This window comes from Vanessa tameamea, chromosome 9 (genome assembly GCF_037043105.1).
Source record: "Vanessa tameamea isolate UH-Manoa-2023 chromosome 9, ilVanTame1 primary haplotype, whole genome shotgun sequence".
NCBI classification, from domain to species: Eukaryota; Metazoa; Arthropoda; class Insecta; order Lepidoptera; family Nymphalidae; genus Vanessa; species Vanessa tameamea.
Window position 1 is genome coordinate 2,126,279 of NC_087317.1, and position 14,571 is coordinate 2,140,849.

Consider the following 14,571-nt stretch of genomic DNA (forward strand, 5'->3'; position numbering starts at 1 on the left):
TCTACGCGTGCCTCTAAAGCTCCTATAGTGGTAATACCGAAACCGACCGTATCGATAAACACTCAATGCCCGAGGTTTAATAGATAGGAAAAGACCCTGGAGCCGTGCTGTCGTACGCGTTGGCGAGGAGCGTGGGACGTCAGAATTCCAAGTCCCATCCGCGCCACCTAGATGTCCGAAAAAGCATAACAACGTCATTTTTAAGGCATTTTTCCGGTTCCTCCGAACCTATAGGACATCGAAATCTTCAAGAAACCAGCCTTCACATTTCTTAAAGACGTCTGCCTTTAATACACCTGCAAGGCCCTTGGTGTTGCAGATGTCCAATCACAAAGGTAGTCACTTTCCATCAGGTGAACTTCCTGCACGTTAGCTGTTTTCACGTAATGTTTTCTAATTACTAATTTGAAATCTCATAAAAGCAATCCTTTCATTATTTACTAAATACTACTCGTTATAAACAAAGCATTGATAAATCGCTATTTGCTCATCACTCACACAACTCACTGCGCAGTTATCTATCTACACAACAATGCATGATATCACTATATTAGTCTGAGTTCGTTATTCAAACAAAATGATCGTAGAAATTGTCATATTCCTACTAACAAGTTTGGCTGGCTATTTCTTATATAGGCATAAATGGGTACATCGATATTTTGAAGAGAAAGGTGTCAAATATGTTGCCGGAATCCCAATATTTGGAAATGTATTCAAAAGTACCTTCCAGTACAAACATTTATTCGATGACCTCGACGCCGTGTACAAAGCTTTTCCAGATGAAAAGTGAGTTTTATTTTTTTTAATTAAAATAATCACAATATGTCATTGTAATATATTGATATTTAATGCTAAAGTTTTTTATTACTAATAGTGTACATTCTCCTTTTTAATTTAATAATATAAATAAATAATATTAATAATAATAAAATTAATAATATAGAAATTCGCTGTTCGAAATGAATACGTATATTTATAATTTTGAATTAATATCGTGTCGATCAACATTATTATTTTATAATGATGATATTGCCTTAAACCTTATTGCGTGTGATTCGTAATTCGTAACGCTAATCAAATGTTATTGATAGAATTAACTCTGTTAAAAGTAACAGTTTGTTTGTAGATAATGAAACTACAACTAACAAGAATACACCTGTATCACTCGTGATTTGTTGAGAACTTGACTTAGGTGAATACTTATCATCGATGCGTGTATTGAGTGCTATTATTATTGAGTTATATTGCTTATAATATTTTCATATATCACGATCGTATTCTGCTATATTTTTTCCAAGTTATTCATATAGGAAAATCCTACACTGTCACATAAATGTTAATTTCAATTGTTTTCCTTTTTTTTATTGGTAGATGGAAGGCCTAATAGGCTAGCTGATGGTTAGCGGCCCATAGGTGCTGTAAGAAATATAAACCATTCCTTACATCGCCAATACGCCATCAAGCTTGGAAACTAAAGTGTTGTCCCATATGCTTGTAGCACACTGGCTCAAATTTGACCTGGTAGAGGGCGCTAATACCTTGGTTCCAGGTTTTTATTAAATAACAAATTATTATTTCACCCCAAAGAAGTCGGGACGAGTAACTCGTTTTACAATACGTTTTCTGTTCAATAACGAGTATTATTATTTATGTTGACGAGGATTTTTAACTAAATTGGATGATGAATCTTTTTTTTATATTTACTCAATACTACTACATAGCTCTAGAGCCGAGATGGCCCAGTGGTTAGAACGAGTGCATCTTAACCGATGATTTCGGGTTCAAACCCAGGCAGGCACCACTGAATTTTCATGTGCTTAATTTGTGTTTATAATTCATCTCGTGCTCGGCGGTGAAGGAAAACATCGTGAGGAAACCTGCATGTGTCTAATTTCAATGAAATTCTGCCACATGTGTATTCCACCAACCCGCATTGGAGCAGCGTGGTGGAATATGCTCCATACCTTCTCCTCAACGGGAGAGGAGGCCTTAGCCCAGCAGTGGGAAATTTACAGGCTGATTATGTTATACTACATAGCTCTATGGACACATTAAACTCGATTGCATAAAAGGTAATATAGGCTCGTATCATATATATATATATATGTATTATTTAAATAATTTAATTAAACGCTAATTATTTAAATTTTAAACAAATATTGATATAACGTTTACGATTAACGTAATTACCTATCTGTTAACTTCGCGTGAACTCAAAGTTCATATGAAACGTTAAAAATAAATGTTTATCTTGTATTGTAGTAATTGGTGATATAATTATAGTAATTTAATAAAACAAGCAAAACAAAAACAGTAACCTAAAGTTATCGTTTATTTTATACCATTTTAAAAAACTTATTGAACTTAAAATGTATGTTTTTCAGTTAGTATGTTTTGGTCTGAAAATGTATCTGTGATTTCAGTTCAAATGGCAATGCTTATTTATGATAATCATGAACTAATTATACCTACTAGGTATATCAAGGAATGGCTCCAGACGTAGGAACTGCTCAACGTTTACCAGTATAGCCATGCAATTTTGTATGAATATTTAATTAGGATAACCTGTTCTAAATTTCACTGTCTGCTGAACTTAGAGTTGGCTCCTAACGAGCGATATCCTTAACGGCTAACGGCAAAAATACGATTATTTCTATAGGCATTGAATTTTGGTAACACGTTTTAATAGCGGCACATGATATAGCTGCTGCACTCAAGATAGGCTACCGACTAGTATGCACTCATCAGTTCAGAACAGAACAGGCATGGCACAGGCAGGCACAGGCTAAAGTCGGGCATAATTTAAATTGTATACGTGTTATTATATATCTCTGCAATTATCGGCAATATTGTACCACGATATTGCAGTGCATATATTGTTGCTATAATATTCTTATAGTTGCAGATAAACCCAAATATAATACCAGGTTTTGAGTGTATAAAGTATGAGCAGACGAGATTTATAACATGAGATACATTCTAGATTCTTAGTTCACGTGTCTTCAATAGCAATTATTTGCTCATGTTTAACGCAAAAATTGTATCATATTTAAATAATCATGATCACTAATCATTTAGATGCAAACAATGATCAACTGACTTGAAATTTACATTTCATTCATGACCTTCAATCTTCGTAACACAATGTCCACAATTTCATATTAAAATAGTCATTTGTCAGTCTTAATTAAAATAAATAGGGCTGTACTTTTTATTTTATTCATTTGGGTATTTATAAAACGTTTTTAGCGTAACCAAAAAAAATACTTTCTATGACAGTGGGATCAAAAGAATTTCCTATCAAACAAAAATTATAGAATATAATTTTTAAGATTTAGAGATTGACATTGATCAATATCTACGAAAGAATTGTTGTCATTTTCACTTCTTGCTTATCGCAGATATGTGGGTTACATTGAGGGCATAACACCCATAATTCTAATAAGAGACCCTGAGCTGATGAAAGCCATAACAATCAAGGATTTCGACCATTTCGTTGACCACAAGGAATTCTTCTCTGAAGAAATTGACTCCTTGTTTGGAGGAAGCTTGATTATGATGAAAGGTAAAATACAAATAATTATTTAAATCATTTTCAAATTTGATTGAATGTTATAATTATGCATGTGTGTGTATTTTTTGCTATTGTGTTTAACCTCTTCGATAGCCTTTCATGTTCGAAATTAAAATTTCGGATTTTTAAATTTCCCGTATATTTAAATAAGACGACGACTTATATAAGTGATTGTCAAGTTTTCATAACTTTCATTTGTTCAAAATCATTAATCTTTGTCTCAGATTTTTAAAAAACAAATTGACTCAAAAGGGAATTATATGTGTTGATTTTTTCATAGGAGATAAATGGCATGATATGAGGACAACTCTGAGCCCGGCCTTCACTGGATCCAAGATGAGAAAAATGATGCCTTTTATGACGGAAATCAGCTCAAACATCATTGAACACTTAAAAGGTAATATCGTAATCCACTTTTATCTGTTGATGTAATCATTTTTTATGTGATCAGTCAATATGAATATGTAAAGAGATATAAATGTATTTAACCAAGAAGGCGGTCCGCGTTAAATTATTATCGGTTTGCATTAGTATGCGTGTCACTCATGCTGACGAGAACTCTTAATTTGTGTGACAAGACTAAGAATAAATACAACAAAAAATTAATCATTTTAACATACAGGGTGCGCCTTAGTGAAAAGATTTCTACAGTTACAAAAAAAAAACAAATACTTTTTAAACACACTTTTATCCATGAGAAGAAACACTGAATACATTTTAATTAATTTACAAAATCAATTTTTTTTTACAAATATCATCCTAAAAATGATTGGTTCTTGAAGTACCATTTTACAAGATAAAATTTAACGTAAACGTATTACTTGGTGGTTGGGATTTGTGCAAGGGAGTCTGGATAAATACCACCCACTCTTCAGATATTCTTTCGCCAAATAGCAATAGTGCTGTGTTCCTTACAATGAAGGATGAACCAGTGTCAATACAGGCACTTGAAGACCATTGGTGCATTGGTGTGATGTAAGAAATGGTTACTATTTCTAACAGCACCAATTATTTTATTCTTTTGCGCGCCGAATTAATTTAGATTTAATCGAGAATTAATCTCTCGAAAGGAAATGAAGACTTATGACCCCAGAAAATGTTGTGTGACGTTTTTTTACTAAAAAAATATGTAATTTCCATAAATAAACTTTGTTCCCACATTTAACCCCCTTAGATGAGGATGAATATTCAAAGACTCTGATACAACTTCCATATTTATGAAACTTAATGACTTATGAAATAACTTTAAAGGCCTAATTTCATATTTCTGCGACAAAAAATTACGCATAAAACCGTTATACAAACATTTATTTTTTTCTTAACCATGTTAGAAGATGATATCTGTCAGTCTGTGTTTGAATTATATCGAGTAGATTGGATTGACATTTATTATAGATACAAAAAATGTAATAAAAAGGAACCCTGAGACGTCGTACCAATATTATAATGAAAGGGTTCTATATCCCAGCATACGTAACAGTTCCGAGAAAATCTAAGAAAAATACATTTCAATATACTGTCACGGATTAATTTTTAATTATTATGTTTATGCTACTAATAAATTATATCAAATGCATATGTTTACTTGACAAGTGTGTGTATTTACGATTTAAGGCAACGATTAATGCCATTCGAATTTAATTTCACTACAAACAGCGAGAACTTTTAAAACAGAAATTAATAATTATTTTCTCAATCAAAGAAGTCCTTTACGGAAATTATCTCAAAATCGTATGTATACGTATTATATATAGCAATTTCCGCCTGTTCAGCGTCAGTAGCGTTCATTTACATAGACGCTGAAATCGTATTAAAATTAAACCAGGAAGCATAACTTAAAACCATACGATAACGAAAATCTATAAATTTCGTAAAATTTGGACCTTGAAAAACTGAGTGGCTTTTAATTAGTTCATAGTCAAAAGGGTATTAAAAAATTACCTATTTTACTGAACGCTTCATTACGAGCATTGATTGGAATTTATTTAAAAAAAAAATGTTATTCATCACACTCATTATATTAACATCATCTGTTCGTCGTATATTATTACTGAATATATAATGTATATCTACTACATTATATTACTAGCGATTCGCTCGAACTTCACACGGGTCCAATTGCAATGAAATTTTTTTTAGAATTGGATCATTATTCCCGAGAGACTAATGATACAATTCTTAGTATGTACTAACAAAGTAAAATATTAGTATATATAATAAAATCATTGTTTTTAATTATTTTAATCCATTTTTTATTTGTTGTTTTTCTTTAAATATTTCAATAACAATTAATTTCGATGTTTCACATTTTCCTACAATAGTTTTATATTTTCATATCAATTGACAAAAATGTCCCATTTTTTAACATGGCTTTGTTTCCACTTTTTTAACATGGAACAACAGGAGAACGTTTTTCTTTCTGTTCGTATATCCTGTTATTAAAGCACATCATTGTCCTACAAAAGAATCACTATGTCTGTGTAGACAGGTAACAGAGGTAACAAGTTTACGCTTGTTTCTAGCATGTCATAATTTCTAGAAAATTCTTTTATATTTTTAAAAACAAACATCACATTTTCGAGTATATATTGGGAAGCGACTTAATATTCCGAACAAGCCATTTTTATTATAGTCAATTTAAAGAGTTTCTGACTTTATATATTGTAAAGGTTTATGACCTAGGGTATAAACTGCTTGAATAGAAGAAAAGAAGTAGAGAAGTGCTCCAAGTCAATGACCCCATAACAGATCAGTTAACAATATAATTTTCTTTAATAAAAATACTGCAGAGTTTAATCTAATCCTCAACTTGGTAACATGAGAACAATTGCAGTTAAAACCTTTAGTAATAAATGAATACTATATTATTTGTAAGTTCTAATGCTTCACCATTTAGAAGCACATTCATTGTTATGAAACTTTATTTATTATTTATTGTACACAATACACGGAATTTATGCTAAAGAGAAATGAACAAAAATAGGTATATAGCTTGCTAGGCAGCCCTATCGCTCACAGTTATGACTTCCAAGAAACCTCTATTTAAAGCATTAAATAATCCTCTAGAGAGAGCTTTGATTTTATCGTCATATATTATTTTCGTAACAAAAATTAAATAACTAGCATTAGCTACTAATAGTGGCTCATATTTACTATCTAAAAGTAAAGCGAGTGATTTATATAAATGGGAAATATAATTGGACCAAATAAGATCCCCATGGGATCCCTATATTTAAACTCAGGATATCTACTTGAAGCGACAGCAAATTGAGTGCATTATTTCTAATACCGTTGTGATGTACCGTTGTTCCATCTTGCACACAATAACTATACAAAGTACAGTACTTTTCGGTCGTGTCGGATTATATCGCTGAGTAACCGGATACAAAGATTGCCTTTGTTTGTGTCATGTAACAATCTTTGGTGCTCTCCGTTCGGAATAGTCACCATAGTACGAATTAAGACGAGGTCCATCGTTGAGAAAACAACTGCCAACACACAGCCAACTGACCATCACATGGAACCTCTGAAATAGCTAAATATTAGCCGATATTATAAGTTTTATTTTAAAGTAAATAAATAGAACTGATTCGGTCAGAAATTACTATTTTCTATTCACAAAAAGCTTATATAAAACCGCAAGAATCTCAGTAAATATTTTCTGTGCCTATGCCAAGTTTGGATCGAGATTTTCTAAGACCATTTCTTAAACAGGAGAACATTATGATGTTACATACAATGTTCTCCTTTTACTGATGCACTTTATTAATGACTCAATCATATTATGATTGAGTCAAAATAACATTTTTAACATTATTTAAAAGCTGTAAAATTTTATCACATAACTATACTAAAATGTCCAAAATCCACATGTGAGTTTTTATATAACATACGACAATATACCCACAAAGTTTTTACATATTAAATCTTATATATACGAGCTTTGAAAGCGAGTACTTACTTTTAATGGCGTTTAAATCCAATTAAATTTTGAGTGCGAATGTTATCAAACACGGCGTGGCTTTGTTTGTTACGCAATTACGATGATAAGGTAAACTTAATTTCAAATAAAACAACATTCGGATTTCACATGCATAATAGAGTAGATGATTTGGGTGTCTATAACTGTTTTATTTTTACTAGTAACTATGAGTACTTGATATTCCAAAAAACTCCCTATTGTCGTTCATTCATTTCAATTAACCCTCTCCAAATATCACAAACGAAATCCTGGCGTAAACATAATTAACGTAAGAATAAAATATAACAGGAATTATTAATAATAATAATATTATGAACTGTTCAATTAATAATAGCAATATATAGCTATTATTGTTAACTGATTGATAATAATAGACTTTATACGAGTATATTTATATTCTTAATTAATAATATTATATATATTTTAAACAGGTATAATTTTATCGAAAACGCATTTTCATAATGAAATCATTTTTTTCTTGAATTTATTAAACTACAATTTCGTTTACCAAATAATTTTGAATGAGCATTATTTCAAAATTAAAATTCAATAATTTTTTATTCAAGTAGACTCTCACTATCACTTTGAATCTTCATGCTACAAGATTATATTAAATTTAATTCGAAACGTAGATTCTACTGAGAAGATCCGACAAGAAACTTAGTATTCTACATTTCGGTTTATTATAATTGTTTGAGTGAGACAAAATTGTACAATACTACTGGAATTTGTTGCTCCATCCTCGTGGGAACTGATAGTGTATTGTTTTTTGTTAGTTCCTGCAAACTCTGTGAAATAAACATTTGTTTAACAAACGATTTGTTTATAGCGTGTTACCTATTAAATGTTACATTTCAGACTTTAGTTACACACAAAGTTTTTCTCACAATTATGAGTGAAGTAAAATAACTATTTTATTATTTTTTTAAAAAATTAAATGATAAAATGTTTTGACATATTATCTGTTAAGTACGGAAAAAAAATATTTATATTGTTTGTGTGTGTAGTGTGTGTGAGTGCATGAGCGCGTGTAAATATAAATCATTATACGATATCATGTATGAAATCTAGGAATTGTATACAATTTCTAGGAAATGTATGTAATTCATAAAATCGCACGGAAATGTGTAAAATAATTAATAATTATATTAAAAGTTAAGTTACAGTTTTTAATAGGAAATTTGTATAAACATTGTTGTTATAATTAGAATGTATTCAGTTTTCTTTACCATATAGGTATGTTTAATTTTTTTTTTTTGTAACCGTACAGATCTATTCACTCACAAGGCGCGGCCTACTTTAAATTAATTTATCTTTTTGTTATCTTTATTCTTAGTCGTGTCAAGCAAATTAAGACATGTTAATCAGCGAGGAATTAAAATGCAATTGTTAAAACAACACATGAAATAATACGACTAACTAAAGTGTCAACTTAATTATTGCAAATATGTAACTATCTTCATCTGATTCTTTCAGGTCATCTTAATGAAGACATTGATGTGGAAGATTTGATACGTCGGTATACCAATGACGTCATAGCGTCAGCTGCATTTGGTCTTCAAGTGAACTCCTTAAAAGATAAAGACAATGAATTCTATAAGACCGGTCAAGGGTTATTCCATTTTAATATCAAGCAACGATTCATATTCTTTATGTCGGCTATATTTCCTAATCTTTTCAAGGTAATTATTTTTTTACCATTTTATCATAGTCTTAGAGATTTCTGGAGAGATCCGCTTGACCGTTATATCTGTGACCCCAAGTTTGGCTGATAAAAATATATTAGGCATTTGTATCTAAGTCGCAACTTGAAGTCTGAAAGTTGGAAGTGTGTACATTCTCGTTCCTGGGGAAGCGTGTAAATCTTGCGCCTGAACTCTTTTCGATGATATTGGATTTTCGGTTCCATCGGATTAAAAGAACGAAGAAATAGTACATCTGTGGTTACGGGCACTTGTACTCCTACGCATAGTTGTAGATACCCCCCTAATACACCCCTTAAGATTGTCCTGCCGTGGCCAATATCTATGCATTATCCTTATATGAATATCTTATGACTGGCTTATATAGCCTTAGACCGTGTGGTCCTTGGTTTAAAATCCGGTTCGGACCAATCAAAATAATGGATGTTACTGTTGAGAAATGCCGAGTAGTTGCCTGGAGTTTGGTTTATGGCAGTGCTTAAATTTCAATGATTTTCCATCCCATGGTATTTTGAGAGTAGGAAATTAGATAATGCACTACTCTATAAATTACTCGTATATTATGTCCAGCACGCAATAGTCTCCCGTGGATTGGATATTGAATTAAATATTATTTTTATTTTCATTATATTAATGTTCATATATTTCGTTCTGTAGAAACTGGGCGTTCAAATGTTCCCTGCGAAAACCACAAATTTCTTTAGGAATCTCGTGTCCAGCACAATGGAACATAGAGAGAAAAATAAAATCGAGAGACCGGATATGATTCAACTATTAATGGAAGCTTCTAAAGGTATGTTATTTTAAATTAAATTTGTTTGTTTATATCAATTCCAAAGGCACTGGAGACTTATTTATTTAAATAATATTGGCTGAGGCTAGTTAGGCGTAGTGTAATGGAAGATTAATATATACATATATGTGAAAACCAAATTTCAAAATCTATTCTATTATTATTAATATGAAAGTAACTTTGTCTGTCTGTCTGTGTGATGCTCTTTTGCGGCTAAGCCACTGAACCAAATCTGTTGAAATTTGGTACGAAGCAAGCTCTCCAAGAACGGGTATATGCTATTTGTGCCTCATACCTGACGACCAATCCCTAAAACGCAAACGATTCTACACCCACACGACAACAAATAGTATTTTATATATTAGTATATTTGTATAATCATGAAATGACACATGACATGTATTCTGTTCATGGAACAGGTTACATAATTATACACTTCATTGTATCTAGCCAATGTGTGACAGTAAAACACACCAACTTCTATGCCCTTCAATTGATTGTCATCACACAGACAATACGTTTGCCGGATTTTCTCAGTAATATACTAGCAATATAATTATACACGAATATTAATTACACACATAGATTGTTTAGTAAAGTTATCATAAGCCGATTAAATGCATAATGTCGTGGAAATTTACCAATGAAATTACAATTGAACTGAAATTGGTAAACTATATGAGAGTGTGAGGATTGATAAAATTTTGTGCAAGTATAATTAATCACTAATAAAATTACAATATCATAATCTTACAGTAACCATTATTTCATTAATATAATGGACCCTAATTGCAATAACACGTCCATAAAGAAAATTGTTGTAAGTTTATTTGATTGTTTTCGTATTGTTCCAGGTTTATTAAAATCAGAAAATGAAGGGAACGACAATTTTTCACCCACGGAAGACACCTTTAAGCCTAAAACACAACAAAGGCGTGAGTTGCGTTTTAATTATTTTATTAATCGTTTTGTTGTAAATCATTTATGAACCTTGGGAGTTTTATCTCATTATTGGTAAAACAACATTATTTTTTTCGAGTAACGTTTAATAGATACGTTTTAACTAACTACAAATACATACTTATTTATAATTTACAATCAATTATTATAAACTAATTTTACTCGTAATTGTTTATGGCTAGGGAGCTGGTGAGTTAATTTTTTTATGATTAACTCGTGTGATAGATATTATTAATAGTAATAATTGGGCTATAACAAACATTAAAAGCGGAGTCTGCCCCAACAGTAGCGCTTTATTTTCAATTAAAAGCGCTTTAAACAAAAAAATAACTGTGTCTCATAAAAGCATACTGATCTTATTAAACTGTACCTAATCGATTCGTATTGATCTGAACCGAATCTGGCGGTAAACACCATCAATATCAAACATGCACAAATCCTATACCGAAATGCTCCCCAGCTCCCCAACCAAACGTTATTATCAACCGATAGGACATTTTGTAAAGATATTCAAATTTAATTTAATAAACGCTAACCTAACTTTGTATGCCAACTACTAATAGAAAATATAAAATAAAACTGTCTTGATTTATGAAATATACGAGAGTTTAATATTAGGGGACAGGAAAAGAATATTTCGATAAAATATTTTTTTAAATTGTAATCGGAGATTATTGGTTAAAAAATCATAAAAGGTAAAACCTAGGCAAACTAAACTAGCATAGTTTGAGACGGCACTAAATGATTTTATTTTAACAAAATTATTATAGAATGGACACAAAATGATTTGGCCGGTCAAGTATTTATCTTCTTCGTCGCCGGATATGAGAGTTCCGCTACTGCTCTCGTCATGTGCGTCCACGAATTGGCTCTCAATCAAGATATACAAGAAAAATTATACCAGGAGATCAGGAGCTTTAAAGAGGAACACGGAGATTTAACGTATGATAATATCAACTCACTGAATTATCTTGACTGCGTTTTGAGTGGTAAGTATGCACAATACGCTCACTGAAAATTATCTATTGAATTTTAATATATGTATTAAAAATAGCAAGAAACTTGGCTGAAAAAATCCATGATTACGTCCATTTATTTGGTTTCGGATACGGCAGCCACTAGTTGGAAGACGTTATTGTATATACGCATAATTCAATGGAAGGTCAAACCAAATGGCATCTACAGTGCCATAAACACCCAATATTTTTTTTATACACCTTATCTCCTATAACTCAGCACCCCGTACTTATAAGCTTATTACTATGCAATTAGTGTACTCAATTTAGATATATAGAAGCTACGGTACATTTTTAACACGTATGACTCAGTAAAATTGTATTGAATTATAGAAACCTCTAGAAAGTGGGCAGCTGCTCTGATAATGGATAGAGTGTGCAATAAAGATTACGAATTGCCTCCGCCGAGGGAAGGCGCAAAGCCAGTGCAAGTAAGTTTTCTCCGTCTTAACAAATATGTACCATCGTCGATTTTCATATTTTATTAAATGATAAAACATTAATTTCTATTAATAAAAAGTTATTTAGGTCTGTGTATTTTAGGCAGAATACAATAGAGAAGATTCTGTTAAGACCTTTTTCTTTAAGCCTTAAGGTAAAATAAATTGAAGTGTCTTTTTGTTCGAATGTGAACATAACAAAAGACTTTATGAAATTCTTAATTAACCAGTATCACAATGACAAAATAAAATTCTTTAATAATCTTCAAATCCAAATTATATTAGCAGCCTGTAAATTTCTTACCGCAGGGGTAAGGCCTCCTCTCCTTTTGAGGAGAAGGTTTGGAGCATATTCCACCACGCTGCTCTAATGCAGGTTGGTGGATACACATGTGGCAGAATTTCATTGAAATTAGATACATGCAGGTTTCCTCACGATGTTTTCCTTCAGCGCCGAGCACGACATGAATTATAAAAACAAATTAAGCACATGAAAATTCAGTGGTGCTTGTCTGGGTTTGAACCCGTAATCATCGGTTAAGATGCACGCGTTCTAACCACTGGGCCATCTCGGCTCAAATCCAAATTATGAACTAATAATACAAATACTGATCACAGCTCAAACCTGGAGACGTGGTCTACAATGTTGTGAACTCAATCCACATGGACCCACAGTATCACCCAAACCCTGAGAAGTTTGACCCAGAAAGATTCTCTGATGAGAACAAACACAAAATCAAACCATTTACGTACATGCCTTTTGGAATGGGACCAAGAAATTGTATCGGTAAGAAATAATTAAAAAAAAACTGTCACCAATAAACCAAACCATCTAATTCAATTTAGCTGAACTACTAAAATAATGTAATAAAAAATATATATTCTGAATGAATATCATTTTGTAACAAATATACTTTCACGACTAAATGATAATGGTTTTTATTTCAGGTTCTAGATTCGCCTTGCTAGAGTTAAAGGTCCTGATGTACAACCTTATACTGAACTTCAAGGTATTAAAATGCTCGAAGACCACTGATCCTATTGAGCTGAAACCTCATGAATTTAATATTAAACCGAAAGGTGGTTCTTGGGTGAGACTAGAAGCTAGAACATGATTGATTTCTTCCTTTGATACTTCAATGTTAAAGGTTAATAATCCTCTGCGTATTTCAGAAAGCTAAGGATTAAAAATTAAAATTTATTTAATATATGAATATTATTTTTGGTTTACCTTCTAACAATTTCCTAGTTTGTTTCCAAACAATATTATAGTTATATGAGTTTAGATTAAAATTTTAATTTCAAAACTGACTTCATTTATATGTATTTCTATGACTTTAAGCTAAATGTGTACTGGCATATTAAACGTATATGTTGTCTGTTACTGGTATTTTTTTTTTAAAAGTACCTCCTATACTTAATCACCGTTCCACTGCTGAGCTAAGGTGGTAAACATGCTGTCCCAATGAGAGTTAGAGGATTCACATGTGATGGCAGATTGTTATGCAAATCATATAAGATTCCTAGCGATATTTTCATTTACAAAATTCAGAGGTTTAAGCCCACCCGGGTTTAAACCCGCAATCTTTGCTTAAGATTCACGTGTAACTATTAACCCATCTCGGTTACCTTTTCTTAACAATGAAAGAAAAAAATAAATAAATTATATGCAATAATAAAACTCTGTAGATGGTTTAAATATGCCAATAAAAATCTAAATTAACCCATTCTAAATGTACAGCATAACAAACGAGTACTCATTATCTTACGGAAACACGAATATTTCCTCGTTGTAAATCACCATAATATCCCAAGGGATACAAATTTTCAAGGAAATGGAATTAAAATGCTCACACACACACACTGCTACATATTCAACTTTTACCGCAATACATACATAATTAACTCCTTTTGAACATGATTTATTCCCATCACGTCGTTATGAAATATTGTACTCATTAATGAAGAAGTTAAAATTATAGACAATATTGCAATTTGCTTGAAATATTATAATAAATACGCTATATTGATACGCATTTCCTTCAAATGTTATATTATTGGAGTTAATGGCACATATTACTTTCGAAGTTGGTAGTGTATTAA

The 14,571-nt window shown here is 31.5% G+C and overlaps 1 protein-coding gene across 1 annotated transcript; it reads left to right on the forward strand.

Annotated features, from left to right (window-relative positions):
• Positions 1–521: 521 nt before the first annotated feature.
• Positions 522–13,682, forward strand: LOC113398897 (probable cytochrome P450 9f2). Its single transcript, XM_026637840.2, has 10 exons — positions 522–786; positions 3,402–3,565; positions 3,855–3,971; positions 9,033–9,238; positions 9,917–10,052; positions 10,907–10,987; positions 11,783–12,001; positions 12,362–12,459; positions 13,087–13,255; positions 13,417–13,682. Exons 1-10 carry the CDS (start codon positions 578–580, stop codon positions 13,581–13,583), a joined length of 1,566 nt encoding a protein of 521 aa, XP_026493625.2. The 5' UTR covers positions 522–577; the 3' UTR covers positions 13,584–13,682.
• Positions 13,683–14,571: the final 889 nt, after the last annotated feature.